This window comes from Sesamum indicum, linkage group LG2 (genome assembly GCF_026168435.1).
Source record: "Sesamum indicum cultivar Baizhima isolate 11 linkage group LG2, ASM2616843v1, whole genome shotgun sequence".
Classification (NCBI taxonomy): domain Eukaryota; kingdom Viridiplantae; phylum Streptophyta; class Magnoliopsida; order Lamiales; family Pedaliaceae; genus Sesamum; species Sesamum indicum.
The window spans coordinates 14,257,905-14,271,921 of record NC_142658.1 but is presented as its reverse complement, the minus strand read 5'-3'; the positions used below and the strand labels follow the sequence as shown (position 1 = coordinate 14,271,921).

Here is a 14,017-nt window from a genome sequence, read left to right as displayed (position 1 = left end):
GCAATAATCTGGTAAAATATCAGGCACAAACCTTAACTATCATATATACTATATAATAAAATAAAGGCCATCTTTTTTTTTCTTTAATGTAATATATTGATTTATATATTTTACTTCTTATATAATATATTTTAATTAAATCGTAAAATATTATTTATTATATGCACGCAGGAACAACATACTACAAAATATAAAAATTTGACTAAATTCGATCGAGAAATAGAAAAATCTAAAGAAATGTCCGAACAATAGTCGAAACGAAAAAATTTCACGATGCATGGTAGGTACATCAAAATGATAGATAAATTACCCCATAACTCTTCTCAAATAAAAAATTATAATTATTTGAAATTCCACCATCGGACCATACAGGAAAACACTATTATACTTTTTAGTTTTGTCCATTCAAAAGCTCACAAAGTGTATTCGCCTTACGTCCTATATGAAAAAGTCTATGAGTTCAGTTAATTATCATAAAAATTAGATGAAAATCTAAAAGAGGCTAATGAAATAGAACGTTACAATAAAAAAATATTGATAATTTTTCAAACAACAAATAATATTTATAATTATGACAAATTTAAATAAATATAGTTGTAAATTTAGCCTTTATTCATGTAGATGTTAGTATTTTTCTCTGACATATGTTTCCTTTTCCAACGTGACAGCAACAAGGAGTTCGCAGAGGTACTTCCAGGAAGAAGGCTATCTATCAATTGGAAGGGAGGGCCCGTGAGGTGGCTCAAATGACAACTATTACTAGGTGTGGTCATGGTGTGCTTTTCAGAATTAAATTAATTTAAGGATAAATTATAATCACATTTATTAAAATTTAATATGATTGTAAGTATCTTTTTATTTTTTAAAAAATTATAAATATTTATTTAATTTGAACGTTCGTCTATCAATGAAGTCATATTATTAATTTCTGTTAGATTTTCATTCAATTTTTGTAATGAACTGATCAAAATGTCATTTGGGATTATAAATCATAATTTTATATATTTTTTAAAATTTTTTGAAAAATTTTATGAACTAATATTCTCTATAGAATTTTTATTTTGCCCACCCTCAAGTTTTTTTTTTATGTTTTTTTTCAAATTATTATTATTTTTTATTTTTTTACAATACAACTTTCATTTCATGCTTAAGTACGATTCCACTAATACTAGAAGAAATATGATTTTTCACTATTAATAATTATCATGATTGAAAATAAAAAATCATAGTAAATGCTAATTAATCATGGCTGTGCAACTGCTTTCAACTGTTGTTTCTGTAAATGCCGCCAAAAACTTTTGCCACAACAAAACTGTGGCATATATTTTTTCATATTGTAGAAAAATTAATTATTCCATTTACTATTTACCATGACCAGATAAAATCCGTACCAAAACTTAAAAGTTTCACGATTAATCGACATTTACGATGACTTTACTCACGGCCAAAATTTTTGACATAGTTTTAGGATGTAATAAAAATAGTTTGACCTCACTTGTAGAAACATAGCCTAACAGCCGTTGTGTAGCTGTAATTAATTTATATCTGTCATAATTTTTTACTTTTAATCATTGTAATTAAGCATATTCAAAACCCATATTTCATTTATTGTTCGTCACTGATATTAAATTTAATTTTTTTTAATGTTATGCAATTTATAATACAATTTTTTTTTTATTGGCCGGTAATATTCTAAAATCGCAAATGAAATTCAATAAAAATTAATTTGAGAGTTCTTATTGTTGGAATAAGCGCTCATTTAACCATAACAAAGGGATATATAAATGCACATATATATAGATGCTTTTGGTTATTTTAGAGAGTTATAATTTTATTTTTAATAGAAATTAATGAATTATTACGTTATTAACTACCAAGATGTCAAAGACAAATCGAATAAATTTATAATTTTAAATTTAAATATATATTCAACAAAAACAAATAAGAAATTCCGACATTATTTATAATTAAGTATATTGAATAAATCGTGATATATATATGCATATAATAAGATAATAGTATTTAGAAAGAAGAAAATAAAATAAAATAAAGCCTTCACAATTGATTAACTACTTAGCAATATATAACCAATTATAATTATTTTTTTTAAATAAATCTAAATTAGTGAAACTTCAACTTGAAACCATGCTCAAATCATGCCAATTTTGAGGTAAGACTCATAACACACACACACACACATATATATAAATAACCTTAAAATTAATAATAACTCATGATTACCTTTTTTGCTTTATGTAATAATTAGTGTCTTGATTCATAATTAGTCATTTTAAAGTATCATTTACACTTCATCAAGTGCATTTAGATACAACCAAAATTGGCTTTTCAATTGTAATTATATTTTGACATACCACCTCAAAATTATCTTCCATGAAATGTAAATTATCATTTAATTTAATTTATTCCAATTAATTTAATTAAAATTACTTAAAAAATCCAATGTTTTGATTATTTATAACTAATTAAGTCTTATTATCATTTTTTTAAAAAAAAGAAAAATCTAATAATTTAAAATTACAATACAACATACAACATTTCCTATTAATTGATATATAATATCTTCATTTAATTAATTCTATTCATAGACAATATTGAAAATTTATTTAATACAACGCATTAATAAGAACAAAACAATAATAAATATCAATGAAGTCTTATAAACAAGTTCGAAGTTATGAGTTTAAATCTCATAATTAGACATATAAATATTTATCTCATTTTACACGAGTGTATTATAATTTATTTCTAAATTTTTTATTATATTAATTAATTTATTAAAGTAATGATATAATTACGTAAGTACGATTTCTATCAAAATAATAATGGATCTGTATTCAACAAATCTAAAAAGAAAAAAACCAAAATCGAAAACAGTCACTATCAATAAATATCTGCTTTTTATTTATTAAAATTAATTAATTAAATTAGGCAGTGGAAGGCTCATTTCGACCGTCCAAATTTTTAATCAATTTCTTGAATTCCACTCCATTTAATTATAACCCAAATGCCCTTCAACCATATAACAATATTATCTCCTGAATGCATTGAACTTATGTCTTCAATTATTCCCCTAACAAAGTAAAAATAAAATAATAATAATAATAATAATAAAAAAAAGAATTAACAATGATGTCTCTGTCAATAAAAATCTGCTTTAAATCAATTATTACATGTTTGGCAGTGAAGGGCTGATTTCAGACCGTCCGTTGCTTAATCACTTTCTCTAATTACAACCCCAACCCCATATATACCACTGATTGATGATTGCATACCACTAGTTCAGCATGTGGGAATATTCATGTTGTAATTAATTAGATCCTGTACTTAATGGCGGGCTATTAATTAATTATTTTCAGACACTAACAAATTAACCTGTCGTTTTCTGTTGTATGCTTTTGAGATACTCTTAAGGGCGTCGCAATGATTAATGACAATTAATGAGGGATTAATTAAATGGTGGCGAAGCAATGCGCACCGTTGAAATCCCGATGCGATCTTGTCTTAGTACTAATTGGTTGGAGATTTAGATACGTGAAATCAGGGTAATAACGCCACACCCACGACAAATAATAATGTTTTCATATGGTTCGAATGTCTGCCGGCGAATCCTTGGACTTGCGTCTTCAAATTAATTCTTGGTAATTATGATTATTATTTGGTTTTTTTTCTTCGTAAAATAATTACTATACTTATTCAGCTCATATCAGAGCTGATGACTGAGTGATCGATGAGGGTGTAATATCAAGATGTTCGACGAAAATGAGGAGTTTGTATGATTTATAATTTTTTATTATAAAAATATTAAATTGAGATGATATCGTCTGTGGGGATGATGCAATTCGTGTATATACCAAGACTCATTACAAAATACTTCGTCTGGACATGATTTTACATTGGATAAAGATGGAGAACTTACGTGTTATAAACCCTAAAACTCCGTCCCCTTTGCTCTTGCTAACAAAATATCTTTTCAAAAATAAATTTATGAGATTCCAACGAAGTAAAATAATAGATCGCGTATATATGATGATGGTCTCGTTAGATGTTATTGTCGTAATAATGCATTTTGTATTAATACTGAATCGTGTATTTAATTTTAAATCTTGTTGTTATCACTCAGTAGAACACACTTATGTATAGTATGTGTACGTGTAGATGCCTCCTGATAGAAGATTTACACGGCATAAAATGATAAAAACCACACTGAGAAGGTTTCAGTTATAATCCTCTACTGCCTAAGTAAAAAAGGTTGTAAATGATATAAATATTTAAAGTCGTAAGAACTACATGGGAATGTAGAAAAAATTATACAATTTTACATAAATCAAAAATCTAAAAATAATTGTAGGAATCCATACATAAACTCAAGCTTTAATTGGTCCTAAATTAGGGTTTATTATCAATGTAAATTTGGCCATGATGTTTTCCTAAGTGTTATTTCTTTAGTTAATAAAAGTTGTAGGTGGAAGTTTGAATGTAAAGCAAGTTTAGTGCTATGCTCAACAAACATAAAATATATATGTACTTATACTTTTTGCCGGCCATTATGTATTAATATGTCTTTCTCCTATGTAGTTGTAATAAAAATCTTCAGATAGAACAATGCTTCCTAAGTTGTATGCTTCATTTAATCTCGATCAAAGACAATTCTTACTAGTTATTTTATTACCAAATGAGTTTGTCATTCATTATTGTTGCGGCATCTACACGCCATATATTTTAAAGCTATATATATATATATATAATTGTAAGGGAAAAGTATTATTTTAGTCCGCTAAATATATCTAATTTTAATTTTAGTTCGATAATTATATCCATTTTTGTTTAGGTCCAGTAACTTACAAAATTGCTTACTTTTAGTTCTCTGACAAATTTTCGGACAATTTTACCCCTATGAGTGCATATGGACTAAAACTGCCTTTCAAAAGTTGTATAAAGGTAAAATTATCCGAAAATATGCTAGAGGACTAAAACTAAACAATTTCGTAAGTTACTGGACCTAAACGAAAATGGACATAGTTATCGGATTAAAATTTTAGGCATACTTAGTGGACTAAAATAATACTTTTCCCTAATTGTAACTTAAAAAAGTTTTTGGAATATGTTCTAATTTGAATTCACGGTTGCATAATTGATTATGAAAAAATTATTTTTGAAATGATTGATTTTTTGTTTTAAGAAATAGTTATGGTATTTGGATTTATAATTTGATCATATACATGCAAATTATAGTCGAGACCATGGTAAATATCGATTAATCATAATCAAAATTGAAGTTTTTACACTGATTGGTCCAATCCCGAATGATAGTATTCATTTCTTCAATTCTTAAATTATAATAATTTGTAATATATAGAATAATTCATTTTTTATACCGATATCAAATAGTCTATATTTTCAATAAATATAATTTAAAAAGATTGACTACATTATTAAATACACCATTTAACAAAAGTAATATTCAAATAACTAGTTAGTAACATATCAACTCACGTACATATATAGAACATTATTTTGATCTACATTACAACGTACAACAAATAAAGTAAAAATGCTAATTAAATATTCAAGTACATAAATCTCACAAATAATAGCAAAATGTGTACAGAAAGTTTGATAAGACCGAGAGGACATTAATTCTGCATAGCTCTTTTCAGAACATCTCTCCGTTTGGCCCAAAGAGCAGCAGTGATTTGCTTTATCAGCTGACCTGCTTTCCACACAGCACCGCTGGGGGTAAAAGGAGCTTTCTTTATTTCACCACCTTTTAGACACTATGCTACCACTGGGATTGTTGAGTCGAAAACTCTGGCTGAAGCCTTCCTTGCCTATATAAAAACACACAAGTTCAATTTTCATGTTTTTTTATCTTTTTATTACATTTTGTTAAGTGGGCTTATAACTGGATGTTCTGGTATGAACTGGGCTGCCTTATGACTAATCAAATGATAAGTGTACTAGCTTTTGTGCTTGAACATGGGGGCTTTTTTTCCGGTTATTTATTAATATGAGTGACTTTTACCTCCGTTTCCCAGTTAGTCCGGATGGTTATGATTGACAGGAAAAATGTTTGGGCGAAAACTGCAGCTATGATTCCGATCCAGAGGCCCTGAACATCGAGAGTAAATTTAGACAATTTTTTTAATGAAAAAGGAAAAGGACATCGTATAAGGACTAGAGATTAGTGAAATTATGTACCTTTCCTCCAAGGTGCAACACAAATGCCAGGACTACACCGAGGGGGATACCGATGATGTAAAACGACCCCAAGTTAACGATGGCGCCAATTTTTTGCCAACCACACCCTCTTGCGATGCCTGGAACAGTTCAAGAACGACGATTAACTCCCAGAACGCTGACTCATACGCTGATAGTACTGTTTGCTTATGTGGTAAGAATATAGAAGGAATAAGGCATATGTTACCGTTGAGAACGGAGAGAACCCCGTCTGCCAAATTGACTATGGCAATCAGTATCATCATATCAGAAACGTATGAGACCACATCTGTCTCACTGCTGAAACAGTATCCCCAGATCTTCCGGCCCAAGATTATGACCACCACCGCCACGACGCTCTCCAGTGCCACCATAAACGTGGCCATGAACACCGCCAGACGAGCCCCTTTTGGCCTTCCAGCGCCCAACTCGTTTGCAACCCGTACACTGAGGATATAACAAAACTTGAATTTAGGCATAGCAACTTATGATTGATGGAAAATGTTAAGGGATAAGCTACAATGAATCACCTTATCGCACTTCCTAGGCCGAGTGGTATCATGTAAATCATGCCATTGGTATTAAGGCTGGAGGACATAAACACCAGAATTTTTCAGTAATAGTTAACAATTTAAGTGTAGTTCATAGTTATCAACGACGACAGGTAACGGACCTGATTGAGAGAACCGACGTTTCCAATGTGGGATTCGGGAGAAGGCCTGACACGATAACCATAATCTCGTACGACCAAATCTCCAAGCTGTCAGCACAGCACACAGAAAGATAAGACATAGTCATCAGATCACTGCAACATGTTTCAATTTTCTACCAGAAAAACGAACATAAGCGGAACATATTCGTACCAGACCATAATTGCTGATGGAACAGCAAGCCAAATGAACTTAGAAACATTCTGCAAAGCTTCTTTGGACAAACCTCTCCAGGTATGCTTGCAAGCAGGGGACAGAGTAATATACAAGGCCAAGAACAAGTCGTTTGTCCAGTAAGAAATGCCGTTGGCCAGGGCAGCGCCTTTGCTGCCGAGTCCAAACTTGGCGATCAGGAGCCAGCAAATCGGTATGTGGAGCAACGTCGTGATGCCTGAAGTCAGCATCATCGGCACAACGTTGTTCTGAGTCTGCAAGAACCTGAACTGGCACTGGAGGAGAGCAAAAGGGAAGATTGACGGGATCATGTAACGTGCATAGGCGCCGGCCTCTGCTGCAATCGCCGGATCCTGCCCGAGTAACTGAAGAATGTCACCCGCCGTGGCCCAAATGCATGCGAGAGGGATACTCACTAGGAGCAAAACAAGCATGGCTCTTTGCATGTGGATTCCGAGCATGTGGTATTGTTTCGCGCCATATGCCTGCCCGCAGTATGTGTCCAATGCGCACGCCATTCCCACCTAAATGGTATTGCATTTTATATTCAGTTCATTAAAATGCAAGCTACGAGTATAAAATATTTCCTTAAATACATAAACGACGTGACTTCCGTATACATACCAGTAAGCTGAAACCGGTGACGGATGCGAAGGAAGTGGCCATGGAGGCCCCAGAGAGGGCAAGTTCTCCAACGTGGCCAACGAACATAACCGAAATTGTCTGTATGAGAGACAACAAAAGATTGACAAACATCATCGGACCTGCGAGGAACAATTGCAACTTAGTCTCTGCAAGAATCTCATCTCTAGTGAAAGTTGCTTTGGATTCAGCATCTTTGTCCTGAGAGATTGAGATCAATGGTGTTTGAAGCTCAGCCTTTTCACTATGAGAAGCCATTGTTTTTCCTTTCTTCTTTGTAGAAAACTAGAAAAGAAGTTGTCCTAATTATTTATCCCTCTCACAGCCTCACTCTCACTTAGCAAAAATATTCTAAGAGTAGTGTACTACTCTAGTGAGCGCAGTGTAGTGGGCATGCTTTACAATGAATATCTCACTATTTATACTAAAGTTTACCACTACCTTCCAATTCTTTAATATCATATAATAAAATCAAATCTTGAATATTTTAATCTGCATGATTGATGATTTTCCCCTTCTATTCATCTTATATATTTGTTGCATTTTCATAGGCCAAACCCTCATTTCCTTCTCCATTATGATTCATTTGAAGAAGGGACGTGGTGGCTTCTTGTCAGGTGCTACTTATTTATCATGTCCTAAAATGATTCAAATTTCTTGGTAAATTGGAATCTTGCCATGGTAATTATTTTTAAGACATAATTATATTTTTTGTTCTGTAATTATAGATTGGTGGCGGGTAAAATATTTTTTTAATCTCATAAAATAAGGATAAAATTTGTTTTGTTACCATAACTATGATAGGTGTCCATTGAGACCCACCAGCACCTATTATTTTGTTGCCCTTATGCTAGACAGTGTCTTCAACTGTGGCGACGTGAGGTCTACTTGTCTTGGACCACTAGAGAATGGATCATTGATGTATTTATTGCTGCACGAAGATGGAGGGGGAAACATGTTATCAATGCTGCCTATCGTAATCTTTTGGCATTCCTTATGTATCACATTTAGCAAGAATGGAGTCGACGGAGGTATCAACAGTTGGTTCGAGATGCAGTGCCCCTTGCTCGGATTATTCTTGATGAGCTTAAACTCCGCAAACTTAGTGCTGAACTACCTCATAGCATTAGTACTATCGCCTCGTACAGAGTATGGCGGATACCATGGCCTACTTAAATTGCTATTTAATTTGTACACTATGTACTTTTCCTTTACTTAATGAAATTTACCATTACCAAAAAAAAGCTATAGCAGGTATCGCTTTTAGTTCCATCAAACTCATAATTATGTTATTTTAGTCCCAAAAAGTCATGTGCGTTGTGGTTTTGGAACTGAAAAGGCGTTGTGATTTTGTGACTAAAAAGTCCTAAATTGGGGACTAAAAAGATGTGATTTTAAGTTTTGCAGGACTAAAAACGTCATTTACCATAATTGTGGTACCAAAAATAATTATGCCCTTATTTTATGGGACTTAAAAATTATTTTGCCCGGTCGGTGGCATTTTTGGTTCTGTAGATTGCTCTATGTAATAATTCGATCCTTTTTTTTTACGAGTCTCTGAATATCTCACATTAGATCATTTTTTTTTAATAAATTTAGTCATGTGTTGATAATTTTAGACCTAACGATCTAAAGGTACATGATAAAAAATAAATCTACTCCAGTATGAAGGGGACATAAATTATCAGCAAATGACTAAATTTGTCAAAGAATGACATAAGATTAGATGTTCAGGACTAAACTTGTCATAAAACGTACTAAATATCATGTAAATGAATTAACTAACACATTATAGGATCAAAATTGCCACCGACATAGTTATGTGATAAAAAATGTAATTTGATTTGCCTTATCTTTAATCACTGCCCAATAATCTTAACGCATACTAACATCTTGCAGCGATATATATATATGCCGATGCCTTCAAATTCTATGATGCAGCTTGTCTCTCTTTATATGGGTGATCGTTTCTTAGGAAGCAACATTGATGTTTCGATATATTTTGAAAACTGCCGAGCAAATTTGGTCGTCCTATTTCTAGCCGTTTGTGTTACATCGTAAGTCTGTACAGAAGTTATACTTCAATATTTAGTAGATTTTTCAGTACGAATTTTGTTTTCGTATTTTATTAAGTAAATATGTATATACATACATACGTGTACATCTTAAATAATTAAGTATGAGATGTAATACTATTCAATAATATTAATTAAAGATTGAACAGATGAATCCTTCTAATTATACAAAATTAGTAGAGGTCTGACGAATGTAAACTGGACTAGTATTTTGCCCTGACAACCTAGCTACACTCCAAATATATATATATATATATATATATATATTCCTATAATATAAATAATTACTGCTTAAAAATTATCGTAGATAAATATTAATTACTAAGGTCAAAATAAAATTAATATAAAATCTTAATTTTTGGTCATGATTACTCAATATTTATTATAATTTTAACTATGTCAAAAATATTTGTTATAATTTTAAATTATGACTAATGTTTTGGCATCATTTCTAAAAACAACAACCGTACCATTTCTTTGTAAAATCGAAAATGCCACTAAACTGATAAGATAATTAACTTATTTAACATTTCAAATTTTACATTAATTAGATAAAATAATTTTATTTTTTTTTTATTTTTTTAATGTAATTAATGTATTGATTTATATATATCTTACTCTTATTTATAGTATACCTTAAAGTATAAAATATTATATATAAAAAATTGATGATCACAGTTTCATGCTTGGAACAGTGATCGGCCAATTTTGTCCTTGTAAGTATGCACGATGAGTGTGTATTTAAATGAGTATAGTATGGACAACTACTTGGTTATTATAAGTATTTTTTATTTCAGATTTTTGTTGATGTCTTTTTCACAAGGGAGTTAGCACCAATTTTAAATGGCCATGTTAGAAATTAAATATTTAATTGTTTGAGCATTATGATTTATAGTAAAGACGGAAACATGCACTACGTCTCTCTACATCAAATACTACACTATTAATTATACATATAAATGATCAAGTGGCACAATTGAAATTAAAAAAATGTATTTATAAGCTGTCCTATTCGATAACCACTTATTAGTCTGAAGGGGGAGTCAGAAATCAACTACCACAAATTGGTGCATTTTCAGTGAAACAATGGGTGGTTAATTACAAAGATTATGCTATGAGTTTCATAAACAAGTTCAAAGTCATGAGTACTGATGGCACTTTCAGTCATGTTCGATTATGAAATTGCAATTCAAAATTGTAGTTAAAAAAAAATACATATTAGTCTAGATTTCGTCGAGAAAAGTTAAAATTGATCGGAAATTATAACATGTCTTATGTGGGACCTAGTCAGTTTATGAATTTTTAATTTTTTCGGGCGTTTTCTCTGATGTGGCATGAGAAACGTATGGGAAAAATGCAATTTCAGTAAATATTAATAATTTATTCAACAGCGTAAACTTTTAAATAAGATAATAATTTGATATTTTTATTTTTTATTTTTGGTTTCTTTTCCAAAATAACTGTCCTTATTCTTTTAAGCATTACTTCGATTGAATCATTACAGTAATATGACTGTAAACAAATTATAATAATTCACGTAAAGTGAGACAAATACTTACATAAAGTGAAACAAATATTCAAACATCGGACAGACTCAAACTTGTTCATAAAACTTCAACTTAACATCAGTCACCAGGTTAAGACATGATCGATGAAACAGACAGTGATTGAAGCCTGTGAATATGACATATTCCTCCTTGATTCTATGTTCCAGATTTCTGATTCTAATTGCACCTTCTAGCCCTTGTGAAAGCACATGGGACTCCCCATAATTAAATCCAAAGAGTGAAAACTCAATTGTAGCTAGCTTGTAAATTGCATGCAGACTAGCAAGCTCCAATATTTGGACATCGTCTATGGCCAGCAGAATTATTCCAAGAATCAGCCAATCACACACACCGAATTTAGAGACAAGATTCTATACGTATAATTTGCAGCTGGTTGGTAATAATAATAGTTTAGCATGAATATTTGGTGTCAAATCTGATTTTTTCTCAGAGGTCTGCTTTCTTACATGTTCAACTCCACATGCTCTACCTTTTTGGCATCCATGTGGTAATTTCATTAGTGGTCACCCTTTTTTCTGAGTAATTTATAAAGAATTGGACGGACAACTTTGTTTGTGGCATGTGTTCATGGGATCTAGTTGGTGAATCTTGAGCTTTTATGAAATGTTGGAGCGTTGAATGCAATTTCCTGCATTTTAAAGGGTTGTTTTGCAAATTTCAAAATCCACCAACCTCCTCTTTATTTAGTCAGACATGAGAAGGATGACCAACATAGCAATTTTTTTTAAGTGTGCATGATTGTAAGAGTTTCACACTTATGTTGTGAAATGTTCGATTTGAACCATATTTGAGGCTCAAAGGACGAGTCTGTCGTCACATTCCAACTGAAATGTGAAGCGGACCAAGACAACTTCTCGTACTCAAGGCTTGAATTTATTTATGTAGATTCATGGAAAATTCTTAATCAAATTAATTAGGTTTTGCAGAATCAAACCAATCATTTGTTATGTGATTGGTCACTTTTTTTTTATCTGTACACCTATCACATGACAAGTGTATTGTACTTGTCATATGAATGATTTAAATTTGACTGAACCAAATTTGAACTAAAATTTTTCATAGATTTAGATTTAATATGTGTCATGATAAATCAATACTATTCAAATTTGCTTGAAGAGTTTGTAGTATTTATGAAGAAAAATAATCTCTTCTTGATCAATCTAATTTGCAAATTCTAATATGAATGAATTAATTATTGCACTAACTATCAGGTAAACTTAGTATAATTAAAAGTAATAATAATAATAACGATAATAATAATATTGAAATCGGTATTACATACAGGGGCATTAATCTGGACATGGTGTCTTTTCAAGTGTGGACAAGCTAACATTAGTGAGTGAGGGAGGTCTTAGCAATTTTCGGATTTTTAAGGGATCAAAACTGTAATTTAGTCCATGTACGTACGTACTAACTAGGGGAGGGCGATGACTGATGAGGGTGGGGTGCAATAGAATATATATATACATACCCAAGTCAGATGCATCAACAAAGCTGGAAGTCCCATAAAGACAGCATGTGGAGGACGAGAAATTTAAACATAAACCAAGCAAACGTTTTTTAAAAGGGTTGTTGCAAGAACATAGCTAAAATCAAAGGCGGTATGTGGGAAACAACAAATTTAAACATGCCTGAAGTACCTATTTCCTCCCATAAATAAGAGGCTTTTTTCTTTCTAATTCTATGCTTTACGGGATTTTTATTTTGATTCCGTTTTTTTCAAAAACAAAAAAAGCTGTCAATTTAATCCCAAAACCCATCTTCCGTCAAATTTTAACGACAGAATGAAAAATCCATTTACTCTGGCTGCTGTAAGTGAAATTGATTGTTTTGCCCTTTTTGTAGAATAGAACTTGACTTTAAAAAACGGCAAGCATATATAAGAGGAGGTGTTTCCATTAAGCTACAACATGAAAATACTTAATTCTTTATTTTTTTTTTCCTTCATTTCTTCTTTTCTTGCTTGCTTGGATGGAAAAAAAAATGTTGGAAATTAATACAATAAATTGCTTTTTAAAAAAAAAAAAAAGAAAAACACATAACCTAACAAAAGATCATTAATTTCGAAGTACGATAAAGAGTGTTGAATACAGAAAATAACGTCATCACGGTCACCTATTTACACTTCATAAGTTTAGGGTATTGAGCATCATCAAGCCACTCTTGGACAAAAAACTTCTCAGGCCTATTCAAAGCTATACGACCAGCAAAAACAGTTGTCACAAGCCCTCAAAACCAATCATTAATCTAGGACAACTGACAACAACATCACTTCGAGAAAAAAAAAAAAAAAAAGCTCTAAAGTCTTCATTAAAAATCGAGAACAAAGATTACAAAAATAACCCTTCTTTCAGACCAAATCCAACCATTGATACACAACAAAGATCCAGCCATTATCTTACAAGTCGAGAAAATATAAAGCCCTAAAAAATTAAACATGTAAACATAGAAAATTAACACCTACCATAGCTAGGGTTTTCCAACTTGATGAGATGGTTGGTCCGCAAGGGCATCTTTGCCAGTCTTCGCTATGTTCACTTGAGTTTCTCAAGCAATTTGAAAGAAAATGACCGAAGAAATTTTTAGGGTTCAATAGGGGAGAAATGAGCAT

At 31.4% G+C, this 14,017-nt stretch overlaps 1 protein-coding gene across 1 annotated transcript; it reads right to left on the bottom strand.

The window, feature by feature from the left end:
* Nucleotides 1–5,465: 5,465 nt before the first annotated feature.
* On the bottom strand, nucleotides 5,466–8,164 carry LOC105155670 (protein DETOXIFICATION 16). Its single transcript, XM_011071587.3, has 8 exons — nucleotides 7,746–8,164; nucleotides 7,101–7,645; nucleotides 6,911–6,997; nucleotides 6,768–6,824; nucleotides 6,446–6,684; nucleotides 6,220–6,338; nucleotides 6,044–6,130; nucleotides 5,466–5,849 (listed from the first exon to the last, which is right to left on the bottom strand). Exons 1-8 carry the CDS (start codon nucleotides 8,019–8,021, stop codon nucleotides 5,796–5,798), a joined length of 1,464 nt encoding a protein of 487 aa, XP_011069889.1. The 5' UTR covers nucleotides 8,022–8,164; the 3' UTR covers nucleotides 5,466–5,795.
* Nucleotides 8,165–14,017: the final 5,853 nt, after the last annotated feature.